At 42.0% G+C, this 27,290-nt stretch overlaps 1 protein-coding gene across 3 annotated transcripts in view; it reads left to right on the forward strand.

The window, feature by feature from the left end:
• The window catches only part of hmmr (hyaluronan-mediated motility receptor (RHAMM)), a 52,046-nt gene that overhangs the window by 14,885 nt on the left and 9,871 nt on the right, over positions 1–27,290 (forward strand). For 2 of the 3 annotated variants that reach the window (XM_059650578.1, XM_059650579.1), the window contains 12 exons: positions 1,503–1,614; positions 1,869–1,934; positions 4,472–4,545; positions 6,906–6,992; positions 9,222–9,322; positions 13,502–13,588; positions 17,136–17,314; positions 18,075–18,211; positions 21,751–21,965; positions 23,773–23,889; positions 25,257–25,415; positions 26,162–26,302. In XM_059650578.1, the coding sequence (XP_059506561.1) occupies positions 1,503–1,614; positions 1,869–1,934; positions 4,472–4,545; positions 6,906–6,992; positions 9,222–9,322; positions 13,502–13,588; positions 17,136–17,314; positions 18,075–18,211; positions 21,751–21,965; positions 23,773–23,889; positions 25,257–25,415; positions 26,162–26,302 (1,475 nt within the window). The remainder of the gene's footprint in view (positions 1–1,502; positions 1,615–1,868; positions 1,935–4,471; positions 4,546–6,905; positions 6,993–9,221; positions 9,323–13,501; positions 13,589–17,135; positions 17,315–18,074; positions 18,212–21,750; positions 21,966–23,772; positions 23,890–25,256; positions 25,416–26,161; positions 26,303–27,290) is intronic. The other variant, XM_048543412.2, reaches the window with a different exon arrangement.

The raw sequence follows: 27,290 nt of genomic DNA on the forward strand, positions 1-27,290 counted from the left end.
AACAGCACTATTTACACCCATAAACATCGACCTAGCCAAAGAGACAATTACCACACTGCTGGACAAATCAAATAGGCAGGCACCCCAGGACAACAACAACGACATAAGGACACCACCATGAAACCACTAGACCTGTCCCTTGCAACCCACTTCACCTTCAACAACGGCATAAACAAACAAATCAACAGAAAACCAGTGGGGTCCCCATTATCAGGACTGATTGCAGAAGCAGTAATGCAAAAGCTAGAATGGACAGTGCTCCCCACTATACAACCCAAGCTTTGGGCTCGATATGTAGATGATATTTTCATGATTATCAAATGTACAAAACTAGGAGAAATCCATCAACACACAAACAACATGTTCACCAGGATAAAATTTACCAAAGAAGAGAACAAAACTGACTACCCTTCCTGGACATAATGGTAGAACGCAAAAACAATGAGGAACTCCAGATTAACATATGTAGGAAGATGACACATACGGGCCAGATACTCAATTACAGTAGCAACCACCCCAACACCAGCAAACAGAGTTGCATCAGGGCACTGTTTAAACAAGCCACAACACATTGCAGCAACCCAGAACTAGGCAAAGCAGAACAGGAGCACCTACACAGAGTCTTCAAAAAGGAAAGGATACCCAAAAAACACAAATTGCTGTTACCTCTGAGAACAGACACAACAGGAAGACACAATATCACCAGACTCATTAATCATGCTACTGTACATCAAAGGCACTTAAGAGATGACCACAAGACTACTCAGACCCACAGACTCCTTCAGTACGGTGTTTGATAAGGTTCCCCATGGCAGGTTGATGGAGAAAGTGAAGTTGCATGGGGTCTAGGGTGTGCTAGCTAGATAGATAAAAAACTGGCTAGGCAACAGGAGACAGGGTAGTAGTGGAAGGGGGTTTCTCAAATTGGAGACCTGTGACCTGTTCTACAGGGATCTGTGCTGGGACCACTGTTGTTTGTGATATACATAAATGATTTGGAGGAAGGTATAGGAGGTCTGATTAGCAAGTTTGCAGATGACAGGAAGATTTGTGGAGTAGCTGATAGTGGAGGGGACTGTCAGAGATTACAGCAGAATATAGATAGTTTGGAGAGTTGGGCAGATAAATGGCAGATGGAGTTCAATCTGGGCAAATGAGAAGTGATGCATTTTGGCAGATCTAATTCACGAGCAAATTATTCAGTAAATGGAAAAGTCCTGGGGAAAATTGATGTTCAGAGAGATCTGGGTGTTCAGGTCCATTGTTCCCCGAAGGTGGCAATGCAGGTCAATCGAGTGCTCAGGAAGGCATACGGCTTGCTATCCTTCATATATTCCAAATATTTGCTGTTCTTTTTGGGTATCTGGTCCCTCTTGCCAAACATCACACACTTGTAGAGCACATTTGCATGCTGTTCCTCTCCAATTTCAATACTAGCCATGGCTATGTTTTATTTGTGATCCCTATGAATGTTTTATATCTGACTAAATCCTATATTACAGGAGATCAGCTATCTTCAGATTAGTTTGGAAGGTCAGGTGAAACTTCTGCAAGCTGACTTGGAAGCTTCAAAGGCTACAGTTGCAGCATTGCAAGAAAGAAATGGATCCCTAGGTATGTTCTCAATCATGAAGCGCTTAAGTTGAAGCAGCTAGTTAAATTTTGTTGATTTTTTTTACCTTTAAGATGATAAAACATGATATACTTTTTGGACATACAGGTATTTTGCAGCATGCACATTTTCCCGCAGTTTGGGTTTCAAACCGTTAACCCTGGAACTCTGGCAATTTTACAGCATTGTATTTTCAGTTGCGCGTCATGTCTTTCTGAGGCTGGAATAAGTTGCATTGTCTTCATTCTTCCAACAGAGGAGATGCATCAGGAAGCTAAAGCCCATAATGAGAGCCTGGAAGTTGAAATGGACAGATTCCATGGTAATGCTTAAGACAATTCACTGATTCAATCATCCTTGTTTACAGAGAATTTTATTTATTCATTCAGAGGGTTGTCGGTGCCACTGGCTGGGCTAGCATTTGTCGCCTCTCCCTTTTGCTCTGGAAATGGTGGTGGTGAACTGCTGCCATCCATTTGGAGTAGGTAAACCCGGGATGCTGTCAGGGAGAGAGTTCCAGAATTTTGATCCAATGATTCTGAAAGAATATTTCCAAATCAGGTTGGTGAGTGGCTCAGATGAAAACTTGTAGGATGCATTGTTTCTATATATCTTCTGTCCTTGTCCTTCCAGATAGTAGGAGTCATGTGTTTGTTGTTTAGGGAACCTTGATGAATTTCTGCACAGCATTTTATAGATGCTGTACACTGCTGCTGTTGAGTGTCACCTGTGAGAGAGCTGAATGTTTGTGGTGCTAATCAAATCACCTCCTTTAACCTGGGTGGCGGCAAGCTTCTTAAGTGTTGTTGGATCTTCATTCCATCACGCTGTAGACATGGGCATTGTGGACAGCCTTGGGGAGCTGTTTCAATCGTCTGTGGAATGTTAGCATGGCTGGCTGGTCCAGAATTTATTTGCACTTATTTGCCTCCAGTCTCACAGCAATGTGAGGCCACACTAGATAAGAACCCAGACGTCTTTCCCTAAAAGACATTAATGAACTATATATGTTTTTATGTCAACCGACAATTGTTATATTGTTGCCATTAGGCTAACTTTATTTTTAATTTCAGACCCTCTTTTAAATGAATTTCACTGTACTATTGTGGAATTTGAATCCATATCCCTGCAAAATTAGTCAAGAATTTTGGATCACTAGTCCAGTGACATTAGCATTACACCACCTCCTCCCCATGTCAGGAATTGATTATGTGCTACAACATCCCTAGCCTCTCAGCTGCCTTGTGGTCATAGCATTTACATGGCTGATCCAGTTCAGTTCTTGGGTCAATGGTAATCTCCAGGATATTGATAGTGGAAGATTTGGTAATGTAATACCATTGATGTCTTGGAGTGATGATTAAATTCTCTCTTGTTAGAGGTTGTCTTTGTCTGGCAATTGAGTGACACAAATATCAGCCCAAGCCTCAATATTGCCCAAGTCTTGATACGTTTGAAAATGAACTGCTTCAGTATTTGAGGAGTCACGAATGGGACATTGTGCAATTGTCAGTGAACAACCCCCTTTCTGACTTAATGATTGACGGGAGGAAATTGATGAAGCAGCTAAGGTACACCTCATCTTTCATGTAGTAACTTGCAGCCCTTGGGACTCAACATTTGACGTTAACAGTTTCAACACATGAATTGCTTCCCTGTTGTTCATAGTTACTCCCGCAATCTCCAGTCCTGTTCTACATGGGTTGCTCCCAGTACAGTCAACTTATTTTTAGCTACTCACACTTTACACTAACATGCTTTCAGCGTTTATCTCTCTCCCAGCTCAAAAGCAATCCCTCTGCTTCTCATCTCTCTCTCCCTCTCTCTCCCTCTCTCTCCCTCTCTCTCCCTCTCTCTCCCTCTCTCTCCCTCTCTCTCCCTCTCTCTCCCTCTCTCTCCCTCTCTCTCCCTCTCTCTCCCTCTCTCTCCCTCTCTCTCCCTCTCTCTCCCTCTCTCTCCCTCTCTCTCCCTCTCTCTCCCTCTCTCTCCCTCTCTCTCCCTCTCTCTCCCTCTCTCTCCCTCTCTCTCCCTCTCTCTCCCTCTCTCTCCCTCTCTCTCCCTCTCTCTGTCTGCGTCGTCTGTACCTATTCCTCAGATTCCCATTCACTGTAGTTTTGCTGCGGCTTCTTCTTGCCAAACTCGGTTGAACGCTGCCTTAATGTTCAGGGCAATCACTTCCTTTCTCTGGCATTCAGCCATTTTGCAGTTGAGTGAACCCAAACTGGGCATCAATAAGCAGGTTATTGTTAAGCAAGGATTGCTTGATATCATTGCTGATGATCATTTCCATCACTTTTGTGAAGAATGAGAGCAGACAGATGGGGCAGTAATTGGCTGTGTTGGATTTGTCCTGCATTTTGTGTACAGGACAAAATGGGCAATTTTTCACATTGGGTAAATATCAGTCTTTTGGTTGTACAAAAACAGCTTTTCTGAGGTACAGGAAGTTCTGGAAGGCAGATTTCCTGTACTTTTGCTGAAAGTTTGTCAGGCCCCGTAGCCTTTGTAGTATCCAGTGCCTTCAGCTGTGCCTCTTATCACATGCAGTGAATTAAACTGGTAGAGGGCTGCCATTTGGTGGGTGGGGGCACTGGATACTTTTTACTTTGTCTCCTTGCAATTACTTTGCCGTAATAAATGTTTTGACCAAAGAAATTCATATGCACTGACTTGCCTGAAAGTTGCTTCCTCTCATTCACTGCTTTTCTCCATACGGTCCCCATCCCCCCACCCCAATGCCCAGCAAAACACACAGTAAGTTTTCTTAATTCACGGCATAAGTGGGAATATGCCACTATGAAATTGTTTCTTCCTATTCCATAAAAGATTATATCAACAGGATTTTTTTTTATTGACCAGCTCTAATTGAGGATCTGCGTGGAGAGAATAAAGCCTTGCAAGGTTATTTGGATAATGCCAATGAACAAGTTCAGGTAATTGCATAGAATCAAGCAGTTTCTTTTTACTGTACTTTTTTCATTCTCCTTTGCACCCTGATTGTGTTGACAGATGGTCTGGTTGCTAATTATATCCATATGTGACCTCTTTATGTCAGTTTGATTGGGTTAGATTATTCAACCATCCTTGACATTAAGCATGATCCTGTATGCAATTTGTAATATTGTGCTTCTGGCAGAGGTCACTGGCTAGCAATTTTCTGAGAACCCTTTGTTATCTTGCCTAGTTTGTGTAAGAAATTACCAAGGGATTGAATCTGGTTCTTAACTGTGCTGTATGGTTCAAATATTTGTTGAACTGTAATGGAGTTACTTATTTGTTTTTAAAAGTCTACAAAGGGTAACTATTCAATATCTACTTGTTGCTTTCCATTTCTCTTGTTTCATGGGTGTGGGTGGCCAGGCCATTTAAAGCCCATCCCTAATTGAGATGGTGGTGCTAAGCTGCCTTCTTGAATGGTTGCAGTCTGTCTGGTGCAAGAACAACCACAGTGCTGTAAGGAAATATTCCAGAAGTTTTTTCATATGGTAGAAATTACGAGTTTGGAAAGTGCTATTGAACCTAGTGCAGTGCATCTTGTAATTGGTGCATGTTGCTACAGCCACTGTTGGAGGGGAAGGGAGTGAATGTTGAAGGTTGCTAGTCAAACTAGTCACTTTGTTCTGGATGCTGTTAAATTTCTGGAGTGTTGTCGTAACTGCAGTAATCCAAGCAAGTGAAGATTATTGCATCTTATTCGTGACTTACACCTTTGTATATGGTGGGTAGGTTTTGTGGAGTTATGAAGTGAGTTACTATCTGCAGAATTTAAAGTCTCTGACCTGTTGTAGCTATGGCATTTGTATACAAGTACTACTGATCCATTTCTGCCTCTGGTTAGTGGTAAACTCCAGGATGTTGATCCTGTAGCGAGGAATCAGCGCTAGTAATGCCATTAAATGTGAAGAGAAGGTGGTTTGATTTTTCTCGTTGAATATGGTCATTGCCTGGTATTTGTGTGGTGTGAATGTTACTTGCCACTTATCAGTCCAAGCCGAGATGTGATCCAGGACTTGTGTATAGGTACGTAAAGTGCTTCAGTATCTGAGAAGTTGTGAATGGTGTTGACCATTGTGCAATCGTCCGTAAATATCCACATTTCTGGCTTTCTGGTTGGAATATCAATGAATCAATGAAAGTGATTGGGCCAGGACACTACCCTGAGGAACTTTGCAGTCCTATTCTGGGATTGAGGTGATTAACCTCTAGCAGCCACAACCATCATTCCTTTTGGGCTTGGTATGACTGTAAACTGTGGAGCATTATTTTTTACCCTGCATCTCATTGACTCTAGTTTTTCTTGATACCATACTCTGTCGAGCCTTGATGTCAAGGGCAGTCACACTTTTCTCACCTGGAGTCTTTTATTTTTGTCGACGTTTGGACCAAGCTTTTAATAAATTCAGGGGTTCCCTGCGGAATCCAAACAGTGTGTTAGTGAATGGATTATTGATGAACAAATCCTGCCTGATAACACTGATTCCTTCCATTAATTTCAGTACAAGTTATTTTGGGTGTATACCTGAATAGGTTATCCTGTATTTTGTGGGCAGGGTGAACCTGGAATATTTTCCATATTGCTGGGTAGATACCAGTTTTGTAGTTGTACTGGAACTGCTTGGCTAGAGGTGTGGTCAGTTCTGGAGCACAGGTCTTCAGGACCGTTGGTGAAAGTGTCTGGGCTGATTGCTTTTTTTTTATAGGTTCTGTTAAATATTGTCTGAAAGAGTTAGTACTGAAGCATGCCATAAGCATTACCCACTATTATGTTGTGCTACTTGTACGCAGGCAGTTTAGGATCTTGAAGCAGTGAGACTTAACATCTGCTCCTTTTCAAATTCTCTGTAATGAACATCTCGGCATTTCAGCAGAACCTGCAATTAGATGCTAATGTGCAATTAATACTTTACCAATACTTCTTTCAGTTAGATCAGTAAGTGGTTTTCCTCTCCCACATTGCACTAAGCAGGCCGTATACCCCCTACCCTTAGAGGATAGGGACAACATACTTCTTCATTAGGAGTAGTTCACGCAGCGTAATGAGCTGACACGTCCGTAAAACTGGCTCCAGTACCTTCAGATGATTCTTACAATGATGTGGAGAGATTTGATTTGGCTGAAGACTGGCATCTTTGTTGCTGGGAGTCTCTGGATGAAACCAAGATGGATCACTAAGTTGGCACTCTGGTTGAAGATGATTGCAAATGCTTTAGTTTTTTTAATCTTTAGCTTAAACTAGGATTATCTTCAACCACAGAAATGTAACAGGAATTATATTGTTTGCTTTAATTGATAGGATCTTCGAATGCAGTTAAGTTCCAAAGTGAGTGGCTATGAGAGCAAATTGGAGCAGCTTTCCAGAGACATGGAGGAAAAGTGCATGGTAAGATTTCGTAATAATTGGCTGTGTTGTTGAGCAGTGTGCCATCATAAAACTTGAGTTTATCAGATTTGGAAAGGTGCAGAATTACTTCATCTATTAAAACCAGGCTGCAAAAATCATAATTTCAAGTTCCATTGACAACTAGTTATGATCTTATTGCAGCCATGTTACTGTGAGCTGGTGAAACGGAATCAACTAACACTTTTGTCTGTAACAAAAACAAAAGTTGCTGGAAAAGCTGAGCAGGTCTGGCAGCATCTGTGGAGAAGAAAAAAAAGAGTTAACGTTTCGGGCCCGGTGACCCTTCCTCAGAACTGAGGACAATTCTGAGGAAGTGTCACCGGACCTGAAACGTTAACTCTTTTTCCCTCCTCCACAGATGCTGCCAGACCTGCTGAGCTTTTCCAGAAACTTTGTTTTTGTTCCTGATTTACAGTTCTTTAGGTTCTACTTTTGTCTGTACGAATTTCTGTCTGATTTGAGCACTCTGGATTTGGATTCAAGGTTTGAGCACATAATCTATGATATTCCTATGCAGTATTGCATTACCTAGGATTTCATGCTCTCAAAGGAACATTTATGTTGAGGACCAGTTGTCCTAGTTATTAAAATGCCATTTGTAAATGAGCAGGGAATTGGCTTCCAGTCCTTCCACTACTAATGCAGGCACGACAGAGAACTTGCTTGCTCTGTGTGGGTGATGTGTGTCTGAACTGGCGCAAAATTTGTCATGTATTGTAATTCCAGTACACTTTGAAATTATAGCACAAGATTTTTTATAGGCATGCTATTAAATACGCCAGTTGGTTTTTAAAGAAGAATTTGCACTTTAATTTTGATATATGCTTAAGTTATTTTGAAACCAAAATAATTTGGAAATGCTGTTTGATCAGGTTTTTGGATAGGTTTGGGAACTGAAATATTAAGTGTCTAACTGGCTTGTGATTCAAGGAAGATGGCTAGGCAGCCCATAAAATGGAAGATCCTTGTTTAGAAACTGTTGCTTATCAAAACGTAGACCCTTCAGTTGTCCACTGGCATAACTTCTTTTTAAGAAGCTTTCAGCAACCAAATAATTACTTTGGGTAGCTGGATATTTGAACCTCATTCATTTTGGCAATCAGAATGCTGTCAAGTTTGAAGTATAGCTTTAAAAATTATGGATGAGGATTTTGTCAGTGCAATATATTTGCATGGTTTTATGGGTTTTGCTTCAGCCTTACATTTGCAATCATAAAATTGTTATGATGCAGTAGCAGTTCTCTGTACAAGCTTAATCAATAGCCATTCAAAAGGGACTATTATATTTACTGCCATCACCCTCATGGATAGTGCAATTCAAACCTTTTGTTTCTATATAACCTCTTTCTCCTTTTGTTCCTTTGGTTCATTTTGCCGATTAACTTTGAGGTTGTACTTTGCTTTTGAATGTTTCTGCTGATGAAAACAGACGCCTGTGGTCAGATATCTCATGATTTTTGGTTCCTCTATCAAAACACACCGCAACCTTTTCCTTCTAAAGGTGAGCGCAGCTTCTCCAGTCTAAGCTCATAACTCTGTCCTCCCTGGAACTATTCTCAAATCTTTTCTGAGCCTTCTAAAATGTTCATCTTTCCTAACATACAATGTGCAGAATCAGGCATGCCATTCCCATTGAGGCCGAATCAGTGTTACATCACCTTGCTCTTATGTTACATGCTCCTATCCCGCATGCCCTTTTGAACACATTGAAGACAACATGGCAGCCTGAAAGTGATTACTGTGAATATATTCCAGCTGACTTTATTTGTGCATCACTGCTAGAATTTTATTCATTTTAATTAATGTAAGCCTCCTTCATTCTATCTACCAAAATGTTCTTCACATGGCAAATCTGTGTTAAATCTAATTCATCGCATGACCACTGATTCTGCCAGTCCATATTTGTTCTTTTTACTATTCTCATGCGCTCATCGGCCAATCTTGTGCTTTGGGCAGACAGCAGGAAACTAGAATCTCCATGGTACTTTGAGTTTTCAAAGAGAATCCAGCTCACGAAGAGTTTATTGATCTTTGCTTCTGTACGGACCCTAAGTGGGAAGCTTTCAGGGGAAGGTAGGAGTCTCGTTCTGTTCAAGGTGCAGTCTAGTGAGAAAATCCTGATTTTTTTTTTTTTAAACTCAGCATCTTGCATGTTTTTGTCATGTCAATTGTCTGTCAGCTGGACTTGTAAATTTAATTCTGTTTCAGGTCTCAACAGTTAAACAGCAAGAGGCAGAAAGAAATCTACTGGCTGTACAGTGTCTTCTGAAAGAATCGGGTGAAGAAGTTGTTGAGCTTCAGGGAAAATGGTATGTATTTAAAAGATCAAATATTGTTTTTGACAAAGCTGCCTGATTCACTTCGTAATGATTTGATTACATTTAAGTCTAATCTATTTTAGAATGGTTTTGGTAATCTATATGGTAATTTGTTGGCTTGATGTGTGATTCAGTAAGTCCTGACTTACCATTGACTCCGTTCACATTGTTTTGCTTTAATGATATAAAAAAGAAATTCGTAATACATGTTTAACATTTGAGAGCTGCCCACTATATTGTTGTTTTCCATGGATTTTCTGGTCTGTGGCCTGCCTGCTCACCTGGACTCTCCCCCCAGGCTTCCACTCCCACACATAATCTAGATGTCCCCAGGCCTTCCACTGGTTTAACGCTAACCTCTGTCTCTGCCACCAACATCATGCACACACCCCTGTTCCCATTTCCAGCCTCTCCTCTTCCCCTTTAAAGTCTCTTTCCTGTGAACTTGTACTGAATTTGTGGGCTCCATCTAGTGGCAAGGTTTGTTGGGTGAAGGTAGTTCTGGGCTTTGGCTTCAGCTGCTAGTATATAGAACTGGGTCAGACATATCTTTGGAATGTAATTAGAATTATCAGCACTATTTATCTTTAGATTTTATTTCAAATTTATTTTATAGGTTATTTTAGTTAATGTAGGCATTTAGGACTGTGCCGTTTCAACTTAATGTTTGAAAATTATTTATGGCTGTGAAATCTCCAACCGTACTTGATTGCACAGCGTTTATATTTAGTGATTTATTTTATTTTGCTAATTATTTGAACCAGAAATAAGGATAATGCACATGTGCAGTATTTCAAACTGTGCATTTTTTAAATTTTAAAACTGTCTGAAGGAATTTAACTCCAGTTTGAAAAGTGATTTCTGTGGCAACCCATGATTCACTTAAAACAGAGATAATGGGAACTGCAGATGCTGGAGAATCCAAGATAATAAAATGTGAGGCTGGATGAACACAGCAGGCCAAGCAGCATCTCAGGAGCACAAAAGCTGACGTTTCGGGCCTAGACCCTTCATCAGACAGAGGGATGGGGTGAGGGTTCTGGAATAAATAGGGAGAGGGGGAGGCGGACCGAAGATGGAGAGAAAAGAAGATAGGTGGAGAGAGTTTAGGTGGGGAGGTAGGGAGGGGATAGGTCAGTCCAGGGAAGACGGACAGGTCAAGGGGGTGGGATGAGGTTAGTAGGTGGATGGGGGTGCGGCTTGGGGTGGGAGGAAGGGATGGGTGAGAGGAAGAACAGGTTAGGGAGGCAGAGACACGTTGGACTGGTTTTGGGATGCAGTGGGTGGAGGGGAAGAGCTGGGCTGGTTGTGTGGTGCAGTGGGGGGAGGGGACGAACTGGGCTGGTTTAGGGATGCGGTGGGGGAAGGGGAGATTTTGAAACTGGTGAAGTCCACATTGATACCATTAGGCCGCAGGGTTCCCAAGCGGAATATGAGTTGCTGTTCCTGCAACTTCGGGTGGCATCATTGTGGCACTGCAGGAGGCCCATGATGGACATGTCATCTAAAGAATGGGAGGGGGAGTTAAAATGGTTGGCGACTGGGAGGTGCAGTTGTTTGTTGCGAACTGAGCGGAGGTGTTCTGCAAAGCGGATTCCATCCCCTATTCCCAATTCCTCCGCCTCCGCCGCATCTGCTCCCACGATAAGACATTCCACTCCTGCACATCCCAGATGTCCAAGTTCTTCAAGGACCGCAACTTTCCCCCCCACAGTGATCGAGAACGCCCTTGACCGCGTCTCCCGTATTTCCCGCAACACATCCCTCACACCCCGCCCCTGCCACAACCGCCCAAAGAGGATCCCCCTCGTTCTCACACACCACCCCACCAACCTCCGGATACAACCCATCATCCTCCGACACTTCCGCCATCTACAATCCGACCCCACCACCCAAGACATTTTTCCATCCCCACCCCTGTCTGCTTTCCGGAGAGACCACTCTCTCCGTGACTCCCTTGTTCGCTCCACACTGCCCTCCTACCCCACCACACCCGGCACCTTCCCCTGCAACCGCAGGAAATGTTACACTTGCCCCCACACCTCCTCCCTCACCCCTATCCCAGGCCCCAAGATGACTTTCCACATTAAGCAGAGGTTCACCTGTGCATCTGCCAATGTGGTATACTGCATCCACTGTACCCGGTGTGGCTCCTTCTACATTGGGGAACCCAAGCGGAGGCTTGAGGACCGCTTTGCAGAACACCTCCGCTCAGTTCGCAACAAACAACTGCACCTCCCAGTCGCAAACCATTTCCACTCCCCCTCCCGTTCTCTAGATGACATGTCCATCATGGGCCTCCTGCAGTGCCACAATGATGCCACCCGAAGGTTGCAGGAACAGCAACTCCTATTCCGCTTGGGAGCCCTGCAACCTAATGGTATCAATGTGGACTTCACCAGTTTCAAAATCTCCCCTTCCCCTACTGCATCCCTAAACCAGCCCAGCGCATCCCCTCCCCCCACTGCACCACACAACCAGCCCAGCTCTTCCCCTCCACCCACTGCATCCCAAAACCAGTCCAACCTGTCTCTGCCTCCCTAACCTGTTCTTCCTCTCACCCATCCCTTCCTCCCACCCCAAGCCGCACCCCCCATCCACCTACTAACCTCATCCTACCTCCTTGACCTGTCCGTCTTCCCTGGACTGACCTATCCCCTCCCTACCTCCCCACCTATACGCTCTCCACCTATCTTCTTTTCTCTCCATCTTCGGTCCGCCTCTCCCTCTTTCCCTATTTATTCCAGAACCCTCACCCCATCCCCCTCTCTGATGAAGGGTCTAGGCCCGAAACGTCAGCTTTTGTGCTCCTGAGATGCTGCTTGGCCTGCTGTGTTCATCCAGCCTCACATTTTATTCACTTAAAACAGTTTACTTAAAGTCACAATTTTCAGGAAAGTGGCCACACTTTAGGTGGTGGCTTGCTGTCATAACAATACAAAAAGTATGTTCATTGATACAAAAAGTTCATTGATCAGTTTGTCCTGAATTAAGTGGTATTTCAGTTTGTTTCAGCAACTTGGAGTGGATGAGTAATCAGCTGCAATTTGCAATCCATACAGTTCAATATCTATTGAAAGTGCACATATGGAGACAAGATCAGGAAGTCCTGTAATGCATTTGGTGGAATTTTTTTGTATTCATTCATTGGATAGGCATCATTTGCCCATCCCAAATTTCCCTTGCGAAGGTGACAATGAGCTTTCTTGAACCACTGTAGTCTTTGACATACATGCAGTGCTGTTAAGAAGGGTGTTTCCAGGAATTTTATCCATTCAGGTGCACTCTGGCGTTGTGGTGGCAATGTCTGGAACATAGTCTTAATCATGGGAACAGACTTTATAGGCAATGTCAGGGTGCCATTTGTCTCATCTTTGATCCAGCTTCCAGGATAGTTTTGTGTTTACCATTGTCGTTTCTGATTGATATTGGGTGTTTGATCCCGTTTCATTCCCTCTCTTAGATTTGTAATTCTTGATAGAACTGAATGAAAGAGCATGCAGAAGATAAGAGGTTATGCTTCAGTTATCTCCAGCATTGGGAGGCCACATCTTGAATTCTGTGCACAGGGTTGATCTTGTTATTTAAGGAAGGGTGTAAATGCATGAAGACAGTTCAGAAAACCGTTAAACTAATACCTGGAATGGGTGAGTTGTCTGAGGAAGAAATGTGGACAAACTAAGCTGACATCTGTTGGAGTTTAGATGAGCAAGGAGTGACTTGATTGGAGTGATAGAATGTAGAACTTGGACTACTGTTTAGAAAGTAAGGGGTTGTCAATCTAAATTTTGAAACGGACATATGTCCTTGAAACACTGTTATTGTGTTGATTGTTCGAGGTGTTGACTGGCTCACCTCTTCTAGTGTGTATGTTTGCAATATTCAAATGCCTTGAAGTGACTTCACAAACAGAAATACACCAGCTGAATGTAAGCCTCCACCAACTAATGGGGAGAGTAACTTGATTCTTATGACAAGATTACCTTGAACAAAGGTTTTATTCAAAGATGTTAGAATTCCTTAACTTTTATTTCAGTTGTGCCAATATGATTAACAGCTATAACTTTTGAAGTGCTGTGATGTAACATTCTTTGTTCCATTTTTCCATCAATTGCATTTACCCATAACAAGCTTCATGTTGTGTCTCTTTAAACCCTTTGTTTTGGTTAGGACTGTAATGGAGCAGGATAAAGAGAAGTTGGAGAAAGATAAATTTGAAATTGAAATGAAGCTGTCCCAGTCTTTGAAAGAACTCAGGTATTTCTTAGACTGCTAATGCATAATTAGCAAATTACTTTGTCACTTAAAATCAGAGAATTTTTCATGTCTTTTAAAACTCTGATTTAAATTAAAAGTAAATATCCTGGACACCACCCCCTGGCCTCCTACCCTCCCTCGATCTCTTCATCTCCAACTGCCATCGAGACATTAACCACTTCAACCTCTCTACCCGCTCACCCACTTGAACCTCTCCACCGCAGAATGGGCGGCCCTCCGCTCCCTCCGTTCCAACCCCAACCTCACCATCAAACCCGCAGACAAGGGAGGCGCAGTGGTAGTATGGCGCACTGACCTCTACATCGCCAAGGCCAAACGCCAACTCTCCGACACCACCTCCTACTGCCCCCTTGATCATGACCCCACCCCCGAGCACCAAACCATCTCCAATACCATCCATGACCTCATCACCTCCGGGGACCTCCAACCTTATTGTTCCCCAACCCTGCACGGCCCGTTTCTACCTCCTTCCCAAAATCCACAAACCCACCTGCCCTGGTCGACCTATTGTCTCAGCCTGTTCCTGCCCCACCGAACTCATTTCCACCAATCTGGACTCCATTTTCTCCCCTTTGGTCCAGGAACTCCCCACCTTCGGCTGTGACACCACGCACGCCCTCCACCTCCTCCAGAACTTGCAATTCCCTGGCCCCCAACACCTCATTTTCACCATGGACGTCCAGTCCCAATACACCTGTATTCCTCATGCAGATGGCTTCAAGGCCCTCCGCTTTTCCTGTCCCGCAGGCCTGACCAGTCCCCCTCCACCGACACCCTCATCCGCCTAGCCGAACTCGTTCTCACCCTCAACTTCTCTTTTGCTTCCTCCCACTCCCTACAGACAAAGGGGGTGGCCATGGGTACCTGCGTGGGCCCAAGCTATGCCTCCCTCTTTGTAGGTTACGTTGGACAGTCCCTCTTCCGCACCTACACAGGCCCCAAACCCCACCTCTTCCTCCGTTACATTGATAACTGTATCGGCGCCGCCTCTTGCTCCCCAGAGGAGCTCGAACAGTTCATCCTCTTCACCAACACCTTCCACCCGAACCTCAAGTTCACCTGGGCCATCTCCAACACATGCCTCACCTTCGTGGACCTCGCAGTCTCCATCCCAGGTAACCAGCTGGAAACTGATGTCCATTTCAAGCCCACCGATTCCCACAGCTACCTAGAATACACATCCTCCCACCCACCCTCCTGCAAAAATTCCATCCCCTATTCCCAATTCCTCCGCCTCTGCCGCATCTGCTCCCAGGATGAGGCATTCCACTCCCGCACATTCCAGATGTCCAACTTCTTCCAGGACTGCAACTTTCCCCCTGCAGTGGTCGAGAATGCCCTTGATTGCGTCTCCCGCAACACATCCCTCACACCCCGCCCCTGCCACAACCGCCCCCCAGAGGATCCCCCTCGTTCTCACATACCACACCACCAACCTCCGCAACGCATTATCCACCGACACTTCCGCCATCTACAATCCGACCCCACCACCTAAGACATTTTTCCATCCCCACCCTTGTCTGCCTTCCAGAGAGATCACTCTCTCCATGACTTCCTTGTCTGCTCCACACTCCCTCCAACCCCACCACACCCGCCACCTTCCCCTGCAACCGCAGGAAGTGCTACACTTGCCCCCACACCACCTCCCTCACCCCCATCCCAGGCCCCAAGATGACTTTCCATAATAAGCAGATGCTCGCCTGCACATCTGCCAATGTGGTATATTGTATCCACTGTACCTGGTGTGGCTTCCTCTACATTGGGGAAACCAAGCAGAGGCTTGGGGACCGCTTTGCAGAACACCTCCACTCGGTTCGCAATAAACAACTGCACCTCCCAGTCGCGAACCATTTCCACTCCCCCTCCCATTCTTTAGATGACATGTCCATCATGGGCCTCCTGCAGTGCCACAATGATGCCACCCAAAGGTTGCAGGAACAGCAACTCATATTCCGCTTGGGAACCCTGCAGCCCAATGGTATCAATGTGGACTTCACAAGCTTCAAAATCTCCCCTTTCCCCACTGCATCCCAAAACCAGCCCAGCTTGTCCCCGCCTCCCTAATCTGTTTTTCCTCTCGTCTATCCCCTCCTCCCACCTCAAGCTGCACCTCCATTTCCTACCTACTAACCTCATCCCGCCTCCTTGACCTGTCCGTCTTCCCTGGACTGACCTAACCCCTCCCTACCTCCCCACCTAGAATCTCCTCTCCACCTATCTTCTTTTCTCTCCATCTTCGGTCCGCCTCCCCCTCTCTCCCTATTTATTCCAGAACCCTCACCCCATCCCCCTCTGTGATGAAGGGTCTAGGCCCGAAACGTCAGCTTTTGTGCTCTTGAGATGCTGCTAGGCCCGCTGTGTTCATCCAGCTTCACACTTTGTTATCTTGGATTCTCCAGCATCTGCAGTTCCCATTATCTCTGATCATAATTGGCCTACTAAAGAAGAAGAGGTTTTAATGAATGCAGAGAAGTGATTTGGTTATGTGTATTCAAAATTTTCTAATTGTGCATAATGACACAATGCCACAATTATGCACATTTCTTCCTATCTACCTGGTTGGTGCTCAGTTTTAAGACCAAAGGAAGGAGGATTATTGGATTGTATTGGAAAAGGTTCAGCTGAAAATACTGTGTCAAATGGCTCTATCTCTATATCCAAGTTTGTCCTTCTAAGGAATAAGAAAAATGACCTAAAATTGCTAAGAATTTTCCTAAATGCAAAAAAAACACTGATTTTTGTGACTGAGTTTCTCAATCACTCTTGAATTTTCTGCGTTCTGTTCCTCTACATGTTTACTTGATGTGTGAAATGAATTAATTTGCTAGTTTTAGCAGATTTATATTTGCAATTTTACTGTTTAATTGTATGCTGCATACATTGGTTCCATTGATGTCAATATCCACCTGGTACCAACCAAATTGAGTCCTAAAATGGCTTCAGCAACTGTACCTCAAGCAGGTGTTACTGGACAGTGTTCTAGATGAAATTCTTGCTGGATTCCAAATTTTTGTAACCTTTGTTTTCTCTTTCAACCTTGGACTTAATCTCTTTTTCCATTTAACCAAATTGACAAGAAAGGAAAAATTGGCAACTATGTTCCTGCCACAATTAGGCTCAATAATCTGAACAGGTGCCAAAGATGTGCCTAACCTTGTTTCTGAAAAGGATGGGAATCTGTCTTGCCTATGTACCCTCTGAGCTCCCACTCTTTTAACTAAAAGTCGATAACCCATGAATTGTCTCATCTATGTAAAATATTAATATCTAAGCCAATATTAAATGTGTTTAAAATTTGGTAACAATTTGTATTTAACCGAATTCTATCGCGTGAGGTTCAGTCAAAAATAAATTATTTTCTTGTCTTACCAACATGTTAGAACATGTAAATTAAGTATTGAATTTTTATAAACAAGTTCATGCGCATTCAGTGAAATTGTTATAGAACGGACTGGAAATTTATAATTTTGTCTTTTATGTGGAAGTACTTGTAAAGAAGAAAAATTGTTGCTGTATTGGATTTTAGTGAGATAAAAGTGCAACTTGAAAGCTCTAAAGAAGAAATCGGTCTTTCAGAGGATCAGCTTGTTCAGAAAGAAAAGGAAATACTAAATCTCAAAAACTGTCTGAAACAGAATGAGGCGTCTTATTGTGAACAGATAAAGGAAATTAATGGAAAATATCAACTACTTGAACAGGAGAAAGGTAATATTATTATTAAACAATGACCAATGCCTGAAATATTGAAGGTAATCTGTCTTCACATCTACATTTCTTCTTTCTCTGGGAAAACAATAAACTCTGACTAAATTACATTCTAATTGTTCATTTGGTTAAAATTTACTGTAGAAACCTTCACAAATTGCTAAACCAGGTGCCACCAAAAACTTAATAATTTTTTAGTTGATCCGTGGCAATTGCATTTTATCTGCCTTTTTGGATATTTTGAGCATGTAATGGAGATTAAGCCAAATTATATCCAGGAGTTGCAAGAAGATTGGGTTGTGTTTCTGATTTTTGGAAAAGTTTGTGTAGGCACTTCACATTACCACTTGTTGATGCTCAGAGTATCCCTTTAATTTGGTTAAATGCAAGTGTTTTTTTGTTCCCTGTCCTGCTCTACTCCATGATTTCAACTGGAATTTAGTTTATGGGTTTACAAGAGATGAAGTATGAAAACTATGTGCCATTGAGAGTTGTTGGCTGAAGAGTGAGAGGGGAGTTTTAACAAAAATAGCCTCATATATTGCAAGTCAGCCTAAATACCTGGTACATGCTTTGTTGTTCAGTGGTAATAAAAAGAATAATACATGAGCTCCATTTCACTGTGGGAATTGCCATTTGTTTCCCATCACAAGGACAGTGTTTACACTTCTGTAATTATTATTTGGTAATAAGTATTTTCTAAATAAGAAATTACCATGGCATTTTGTTTCCTGCTATTAATACTTTTTTCTTTCTATAGAGAAAGCAGAAGCAGAATGTCACAGGTTGGAGCAAAATTCAACTAGGGAGTTGGCGATGATGAAAGAAAAATTGAATGAAATGGAACAAGATCTGCAGCAGAAACAAGATGAGCTTTTCTCTGTCAAACAGGAAAAGGTAACAGTTTTCAAAAATTAATCTGCATGCACTTGCTTTCTAATATACCTTATGATATATCATGCTGAAGTCCTGCATTGATAATCACTCACATTGGTGTACACTCTCGTCTTGCTTAGGTTTATATTCAGTTCATTTTTACTTACTATAGAATGAAGTTTGTGTGGTGCCACTTGGGTGAGAGTGCAGGAACTTTAAGTCATTATGTGATATTGATTCTCATTCTTGTGAAGGTAGGAGATGCGCAGGTATCAAACTGGTAAAGGTGAGTAGAATTGGCTTTCTCTGTTATATGAAAAGGAACGCAATGGCTTGGTGGTTATATCGCTGGACTGTTAATCCAAAAAATCAGGTAACCTGTGTTGGAATTGTGGTGTGGCAGATGGTGGAATTTTAATTGAATAAAAATCTGGAATTAAGAGTTAATGACCAATTGACCAATTACCAGGAAAAATAGTCCGGTTCACTTGTGCCCTGAACAAAAAAAAATGCAAAGAAGGAGAGATTGTTTACACATGGAGCTTGTGGAATGAAGCCTGTCATATGTTTGTTTGATGGCTCTGGCGTGAGTTGTTTTTCATGTTTATTTGGAGATTTGAAAAATGACTGATTAGAAGACTTGAGGAAGGAGGTTTCTTTTAGGCTGATGAGAGTTTCAGCTTTGTGCATGATTCTTTTAAGATTTTGAATGTTTTGGCTTTTTAATCTTTTGCATGCTTAAGATTAAAATCTGTGGGTAAGGAAGGGTCACTTATTTATAAAATGCTTTTAAGAGCTGCTCCTTTTTAGACATTCAAGAGATAGAGTATGAAGTGGTTAGATTTAGACTGGTGGTTACACAGCAGGATCAGTCAGATAGATGGATGGCTGTCAGGAAAGGTAAGAAGGTAGTTCAACTTGCTCCATGTGATATCAAAGAACAGTTGGAGGCACTGGATACTGCGAAGGCTATGAGTCCTGACAATGTGCCAGCAATGGTGCTGAAAGCTTATGCTCCATATTTGCTGCACCCCTAACCAAACTGTGGCAGTACATACTGGCAACTACTATATTGGCATCTCCCAACAGTGTGGACTGTGGACTCTTCAGTGCAACAGTACTGCCCAAACAATTTACTCGCGATCGTCAGTAAAGTGATGGAACACATCATCAATGCTGCTAGCAAACAGCTGTTACTCAGAAATTACATGCGTACTGACAATCCGTTTTAGTTCTGCCAGGGCCACTCAGCTCTTGACCTCATTACAGCTTTGGCGCAAACAAGGACAAGAGTTGAATTCCAGAGTTGAGTGACAGCCCTTGGCATCAAAGCCACATTCAACTGAGCATGGCACCATGTATTCCTATCAAAACTAGTGCCAAAAAGAATTGGAGAAAGCCCTCTAATAGTTGGAATCATACCTGGCATTGAAGAAAATGGTTGTGGTTGCTGGTCATTAGTCATTTCTATTCCATCTCCGCTGGAGTTCCTCATGGTAGTGTCCAAGGCCCAACTGTCTTCAGGTGATTCATCAATGAACACCCCCACCCTGCCACCCTAAAATAAGATCGAAAAGTGGAGATGTTTGCTGATTGTACAAAGTTCAGCAGCATAGACTGCTTCAGTAACTGAGGAGGCATATATGTTCAAATGCTGCATCTGGACAATATCCAGATTTGGGGTAAGAAGTGCTGAGTAGAGTTGTACGGCATGGAAGTAGACCCTTCAGTCCAACTCGTCCATGCCGAGCAGATATCCTATATTAATCTAGTCCCATTTGCCAGCATTTGACCCATGTCCCTCTTAAACCCTTCCTATTCATGTATCTATCCAGATACCTTTCAAGCAATTGTACCAGCCTCCCCCACTTCCTGTGTCAACTTATTCCATACACACACCACCCTCTACATGAAAAAGTTGCCCTTTAGGTCCCTTTTGTATTTTGCCCCTCTCACCTTCAACCTATTCCCTCTAGTTTTATGTATGCACACAGAAACACGCACAATCCCCCACCTTGACCCCACCCACCCTTGGCTATTCATCCTATCTACACCCCGTCATTCTTGGTAACTTCCAGTGTGGAAGTAACACCACGCAATTATAATCTCCAGCATGAGAGATTTTAATCAATGCCCCCTGACATTCAATGGCATTGCTATCACTAAATCTCCCAGGTCAACGTCTGGTGGTTACCATTTAACAGCAACTGCATTTTAGGTCATCCTGAGGTTGTGAAAAATGCAGTAGAAACTCATCCTTTTATGGTCATTGTTCTGACCAATGAACTTAATCGGTTTTGTTATTGAATTACTTGTTTCACATTTCATTGGGAATGAGACTTGCGATGGGAAAAATATATCTTGAGAAAGTGACTGTTGTAGTGGTGTACCGCAGACTTTAATTTGACATGTGCTGGCTGTAACCTATGACATCTGCTTGGTAGCTTGGACATTCCTAACCTGCATACTATCGGAGATGAATCCACAGCACAAAGCAGTTATTAGCCTTGCAGCCCACAGTATTGATTGCTTTATTGTTGTCAAAAGTACCAACAGACAGTAAAAATGTTGTCTTGCATGTTACGCAGGTAGATTATACCATACAAAGTGCATCAGGGTAGCAGAAGAGTACAAAATACATGTTACAGCCACAGAGACAGATCAGAATTAACATTTGAGAGATCCATTCGGAAGTTTGATAACAGCAGGGAAGAAACTGTGCTTGAATCTGTTCATATGTGTATTCAAGCTTTTATATCTTCTGACAAAAGAGAGTTGGAATATTTGATTATGTTAGTTGCTTTACCGGGGCAGCGAGAAAGCTAGATCGAGTCAATGGATGGGAGGCTGATTTCGTGATGAATTGGGCTGTGTTCATGACTCACTGTGGTTTCTTGTGGTCATGGGAAGAGCAGTTGCCATACCATGCCGTGATACATCCAGATAGAATGTTTTTTGTGCTACACCTATAAAAATTTGTAGAGCCTTTGTTTACATCCCAAATTTCCTTAGCTTCCTAAGGAAGCAGAGAAATTGTTGTGCCTTCTCTTTTCAACAGAATAGAGAGAAGCATCCATCCATTGGGACCATATGATATCTATTCTTATGAAGAGCCTTCTGACTGTGTTTGATGCTGATTTTTGTAATATAATGTGTTTAGTGGTACAGATTCCTCAAATGTTAATTTCTTAGGCAGCTGCTGTGACTTGGGTGGCAAAGTATAACTGAAATAACTTGAAACTTTGAATAGATGCCTTACCGAAAGTGATTCTGGTAACACAATGCCTCCAAGTATAAAATTTATATCTGGCAGACTATGCCTGCATAATCTTCCATACATCTTTTAGATCCTAAAAGCATGGGGTGACCCCAGACCCCAAGGAATGCAGTGGTTCTCTGAACAAAGTTTGAAAAGGCAGTTGCTAGAAACAGCAGGGAAGTTTTCTATAACTCTTTCACTTGAAGTAGTTAATTATCAATGCATTGATAAATCAATGTTTTGTAAATGTTTTTGCTCCAATATGCTTTATGCTTAAAAACTGACCTGTCCCTTTCTCTAGGAACTGTCTGACTCTTTGCAGCAGAGGTTCGATATCTTCCGGGAAGAAATGACCAAAGAGAAGCTTTTGCTGGAGGAGGAGCTGGAAGCTGCATTAGATGAGCTTGAACAATTGCAGCTGAAGGAGGTGGAGGCTGAGGAGTTGGCCAAATGTCTAGAGGATGAGAATGAACTGAGAGCGAGAGAGTTTGCTGGACTACAGGAAGAACTTGTGAAGTCAGTTTACTTGTTATCTCATTCCCCCTGATTTAAAGGGAACTTTGGGTTTAGGGTGAAACTTGGAAATTAGCAGTACTTAAAAGGACCGAGATCCTTTGACCATTTTATAAGAGCAAAATTTGGTGACCAGCATATTCTTGGATTGGCTATATGCCCCCCATGATGTTCTTTTATGTCCATACCTGAGGTCTGTCTAATTCTTGAGATTGCCAACTGAATGTGATTTCAGTTCACTTTCTGTTCATTTAGGCTTCCTTGTTCAATAACATCCTATTCCATTAGGATGGAATTTTCCTGATCATGTGATCTGTTACATTGGTAGTCTGCAAGGTGATGCTACCATTGTAGGGTTTCAGTGCTTGGGACATCACAATTAAATTGGGGTATTTAATGTCCTGTTACAGCTGCTAATGTTTTAAGAGGTGTGGAGTTGGGTAGAGTTATTAGTAGCACATAGGTACCCAACATATTGGTGAAGTTGAGTTGTCAGCTCTAGTTGGAGATATTCCTGGATGTTTGCTGAAATGTTCTAATCACATTACACTGAGTCGTGTGGCAACCTATTTTGTGACCTTTACAAATGTTTGATTTTATATTCTGCTTCTCTTACCCAGTAATTAAGAATCTAGTCATTGTTTTACACCAACAAAAGTGAGAAGTTCTAACAACCATGGAATCAGTCATGAATGGGATAAAAAGGAAGTTATTCTCATAATCTATTTGTGCCATACACCATCTCCTCGTTTAACTTTGTTACTCCGCCCCATCTGTAGCTCTCTCTCGTGCTCTGTTTTGCTTGCCTGTGAAAAACCTATGATAGTGTAGGGCAAGTATTCAGTCTCGGAAACGGAGAGCAGTATTTAACACTCTGCATGTTGGAAAGTGTGATGTTCATAGCATAAGGTCTTGTTTTCACCTTCTGCCATGCACTCAACTGCATGTATTGTGTATTGAACCGTAAGCGGATGGTGTACTAAAAGCAATTTGTAATTTGTGTATACTTGTACATTAAAGGTGCATTTATCTTGTATAATGTGAATCATTTGGACTTTTTTGGTGTGGTCGTTGCTCAGGTTTTGATTTGTGGTTTGACTTTCTTCTCTTCTATCAAAAATTATGCAAAGTAAATGCTTCCACTGATTTTGTTGTCATGGTTGTCTTGAATTATAAATAGCCTTTTGTTTAAAAGTTAAAATCACTACAGTGAACACCTTTTCATGTAATAACTAGAAACTTGCCCCTTTGCCTATTAGTATCCAAACAACCTTTCAACCATAACAAAAATAGAAATTGTTGGACGAACTCAGCAGGTCTGGCAGCATCTGTGGAGAGAAAGCAGAGTCATTGTTTCAGGTCCAGTGACACTTGTTCAGAACTAGTTTCCCCATGTTTGACAGCAGTAAAGACTTGCTAGCTGCAATATGAAGTTAACTTTAGGTGAAAAAGTTTTTCGTCAAATCCCGTCTAAACCTTTTGCCTTTCACTTCAAAATTATGCTCCCTTGTTATTGACCCTTTGACTAAGGGGACCAGCTACTTCCGCTCATCCTGTCCATGCCCCTCTCAATCTTTTACACCTCTGTCAGGTTTCTTCCCCCACCCGACCTTTTATGCTTCAAAGAAAGCAACTCAAGCTTATCCATTCTTTCTTCATAGCTCCATTCCAGGCAGCATCCTGGTGAATCTCCTTTGCACCCTCTCCAGTGTATTCATATCTTTCCTATAATGTGGTGACCAAAACCAGCATAAACAATCTATTATTTAGAGCTGTGTCAAGTTTGACATTTCTTTTCCTCTCTTTAAAGGAAAAATGCTGAACTGGAGAAGGTTAATGAAGATCACAACAAAATTGTCAGTCAGTTACATGAGGACCAGAGTAAATCACTAAGAAAGCTAGGAGATATTGAAGCAGAATTTGAAAGGTAAGAGAGTATATGAACATGGCTTATGTACACCAAGCAGATGTTCATTCTTGATGATACTTGATTGCATCCTGCAATTTATTCAGCAATTTTCCTGTGCTGTCACGGTGTTTGAATGTGACATTGATTCCTTGCATAAGTTTTCTTTTAAACAGCCACAGCAGGATCTTGTTCGTTTTAAAACTTTTTTCATCTCTCCATGTGATGAAGATCCCCATGAGTTTTATTTTGTAGTTTGTTGGGAAGTGTAGAATCATACAGTACAAAAGAGACCCTTTGAACGATCATGTTTGTACTGCTGATAATACACTGCTGTCCACACTGTCTCACTTTCCAGAAGTAATCTGTTAGCCTTGAATGTTATGACAGAATGTTTCCTGCCTTAACTACCTTCCCGGGCAGTACATTGCAGACACTCACCACCCTCCAAGTGAAAACGATTTTCCTCAAATGCCATCTTAAAACCCCACTTTTCAGTTCAAATTTATGTGTTTGTTTCTTTGACTAAGGGCCACAACTGCCCAAGCCCCTCATAATCTTCAACATCTCTGCCTGGTGTACTCACCACCTCCTCTCCCTTAAAAAAAAGCCTTGCCCGACTCCCTTGACCATCTCTACTCTAAAGAAAACAACCCGAGTCTATCCAACCTCACTTCATCGCTGACGTTATTCTTCCTGGTGAATCTCCCTTGCACCTCTTCCAATGCAATCATGTCCTTCCTATAATATGACTGGAACTACGTACAGTACTCCAGCTATGGATGTAAAGTTCCAACATGACCTCCCTGCTCTTACAATCTATGCCGTGACCGATCAAGGCAAGTGTCCTGTCTGCTGCCATAATGACCTTTATTAACTTGACCTGCCACCTGCAGAGATTTGTGCACAAGCACCCCAAGATCCCTCTGTTCCTCTGAGCTTCTTATTGTCCTGCTACTCATTCAGCACTCCCTTGTCTTTTTCCTTCTTCCAAAATGAATTATAGTGTGTTGAGATTGCAACAATTGCAACAGAAGTTATCATGTAAATCTGGAGTTGGGTCCTGACTTAACTTCACAACAAAGGTATATTTGTTTGGTAGGTATGGGGAGTACAGTTAGCTGTTTTGAGTAGTGAACTCCAGATGGTGAATAGTTTGGGTGATGTCTGCACGATACTGAAGAATTAATTTAGAAAACAATTTTGAAAGTGTCTAATCTATTGCAATGCAAAGAGTTTCCATTTTTTCTGCTTTATAGAACAGAATGTCCAGTTACCAGCTTTCAATGGTCCTTCTCAGTCACTGCAAAATTAAATTAATGAAAGTGGAATTCCTTTTTCTGTATTTTCCTATTGAGGAATACTAATTTTCTGTAACATTTGTTCAGCTACAAATCATCTGTAACGAAAGAGATGGGGTGCCTCCAGGAGAGCAACACTGCACTGACAAAGCAAGTTGCACAGTTAGTCTCTGAAATCAAGGATGAGCGGCAGCAGTTAGCAGAAGTTCAGCTTTCTAAAGAGAAAGCAAAAGAAGAATATGCAAGGTACGCAGTTCAATGTTGCCATTACAATATTAATTTAGGCCCCATTGGTGAAACGCTTAACTTTTAACCTGCCATGTAAAATCTGGTATTTGTGCAATGGGCCCATTGATACCTACAAATCCCAACTGAGCTTGTGTAACTTTTACACAGCATAATTTAGTTGGATATTATTTAATAAATATTGTCTTGCATTGCGCTTCTTAATGTTATGGGTATGCTTGATCTGGAAATGTGGCATATCCCTTTCTTCTTGCACCCATACTTCAGAAAACCAAAATAGCTTCTCAATAAATCAGATTGCTAGGCATTCTTTTCTGTGTTGCTACGCTGTATGTAGCAAGTGTAAGCGAGCTTTTGTTTCTTGTGTAAGCTCTTACTTATTGACTTGTGACTTTAATTGTTCATTTGCACCATTTAACAGAAGTTATCACGTATATCTGGAGTTGGGTCCTGACTTAACTTCACAACAAAGGTATATTTGTTTGGTAGGTATGGGGAGTACGGTTAGCTGTTTTGAGTAGTGAACTCCAGATGGTGAATAGTTTGGGTGATGTCTGCACGATACTGAAGAACTAATTTAGAAAACAGTTTTGTAAGTGTCTAATCTATTGCAATGCAAAGAGTTTCCATTTTACCTGCTTTATAGAACAGAATGTCCAGTTACCAGCTTTCAATGGTCCTTCTCAGTCACTGCAAAATTAAATTAATGAAAGTGGAATTCCTTTTTCTGTTCCCCTTCTCCAAAGAATGCTACTGGAAGCACAAACAAAGCTAGCTCAGAAGGAAGGTGAAGTCAGAAAATTGGAAGAAACTTGTAACCTGAGAGTAAACGGACTTCAAGTACAATTGGAACAAAGCAAGATGTGTCAGGAGGTGGAGAAACAGAGGTACAAGTGGAATGTGCAATTCATTTTGCAATGTGTGGCAGATCCTCTTGGCTTTGAATGTATCTAGTGGTTGGGTTGTATCTCCAATCAGTTCTGTGATTCCAGTATTGTTTATTTAGTCTTCAAATTGAGCATTGTAATTGGGAGAAGGGGGTGGTCAATTAATCTGCTTGTTCATCTTCTGATTTTCTTTACAAATTGCGCAATCTTAATGAAGAGCAAAGTTGTATAGTGCAAGATTCCAGGGTTAAAAAGAATACGCTGAGACTATTCTGGGGCGCCCGTGTGCTAGAAAGGTTGAGAGGATGAACATTTATACAAAATGAGATGTAAAAATGATTTGCCAGACAGTTGGCTAGCTTGCATAAAATGATTTGTGGCCTGAACCTATTCCCAACATTTTAGGAATGTTGGAAGTAGTACCTGCTAATGACCTGGTATTCCAAGACAGACATTCAGAAATTAGAATTGTGGACAATAAACTCACCCAGGGAATGGATAGATGTTAACTTGGTACTGTAACTTGTGGGACCAACATTGAATAGTACCACATTTGCCTCTGGTCTATACTACTCGTTAAGCATAAATGATTCTGACCATAAAGAATTTCCATACTTCTGACTTAATAATTGAGATGGTGGCTTTATACAACAGAGGAAATTGAATTTCAGTCCTTTGCATGATTTTATTTATGTGGCCTACAGAATTTTCAGTTGTTTAAAATAAGCGAATATCAAGTCTAATTTAAATATTTGAAAGTGAGAGTTTATACTTTTCTCCTAAACTTTAGCTGGTGTCCATTGCTGTTGAATCCAGTCTTTGTGCAGGGATTGAGAATATTTTCTACTTGGCACAGCTGGTAAAAATTTAGGTGCTGTATTCCTCTGAGGTGTATTTGGTGGAAGCCTGGTTTATTATTGTGTTACCTCGAAGTAATCGGTTTCTTTTTATACAACTGAGAGGGTTAGCTGATCATGCAAGTTGTTCA

This window comes from Stegostoma tigrinum, chromosome 13, assembly GCF_030684315.1.
Source record: "Stegostoma tigrinum isolate sSteTig4 chromosome 13, sSteTig4.hap1, whole genome shotgun sequence".
In the NCBI taxonomy this organism is placed as follows: domain Eukaryota; kingdom Metazoa; phylum Chordata; class Chondrichthyes; order Orectolobiformes; family Stegostomatidae; genus Stegostoma; species Stegostoma tigrinum.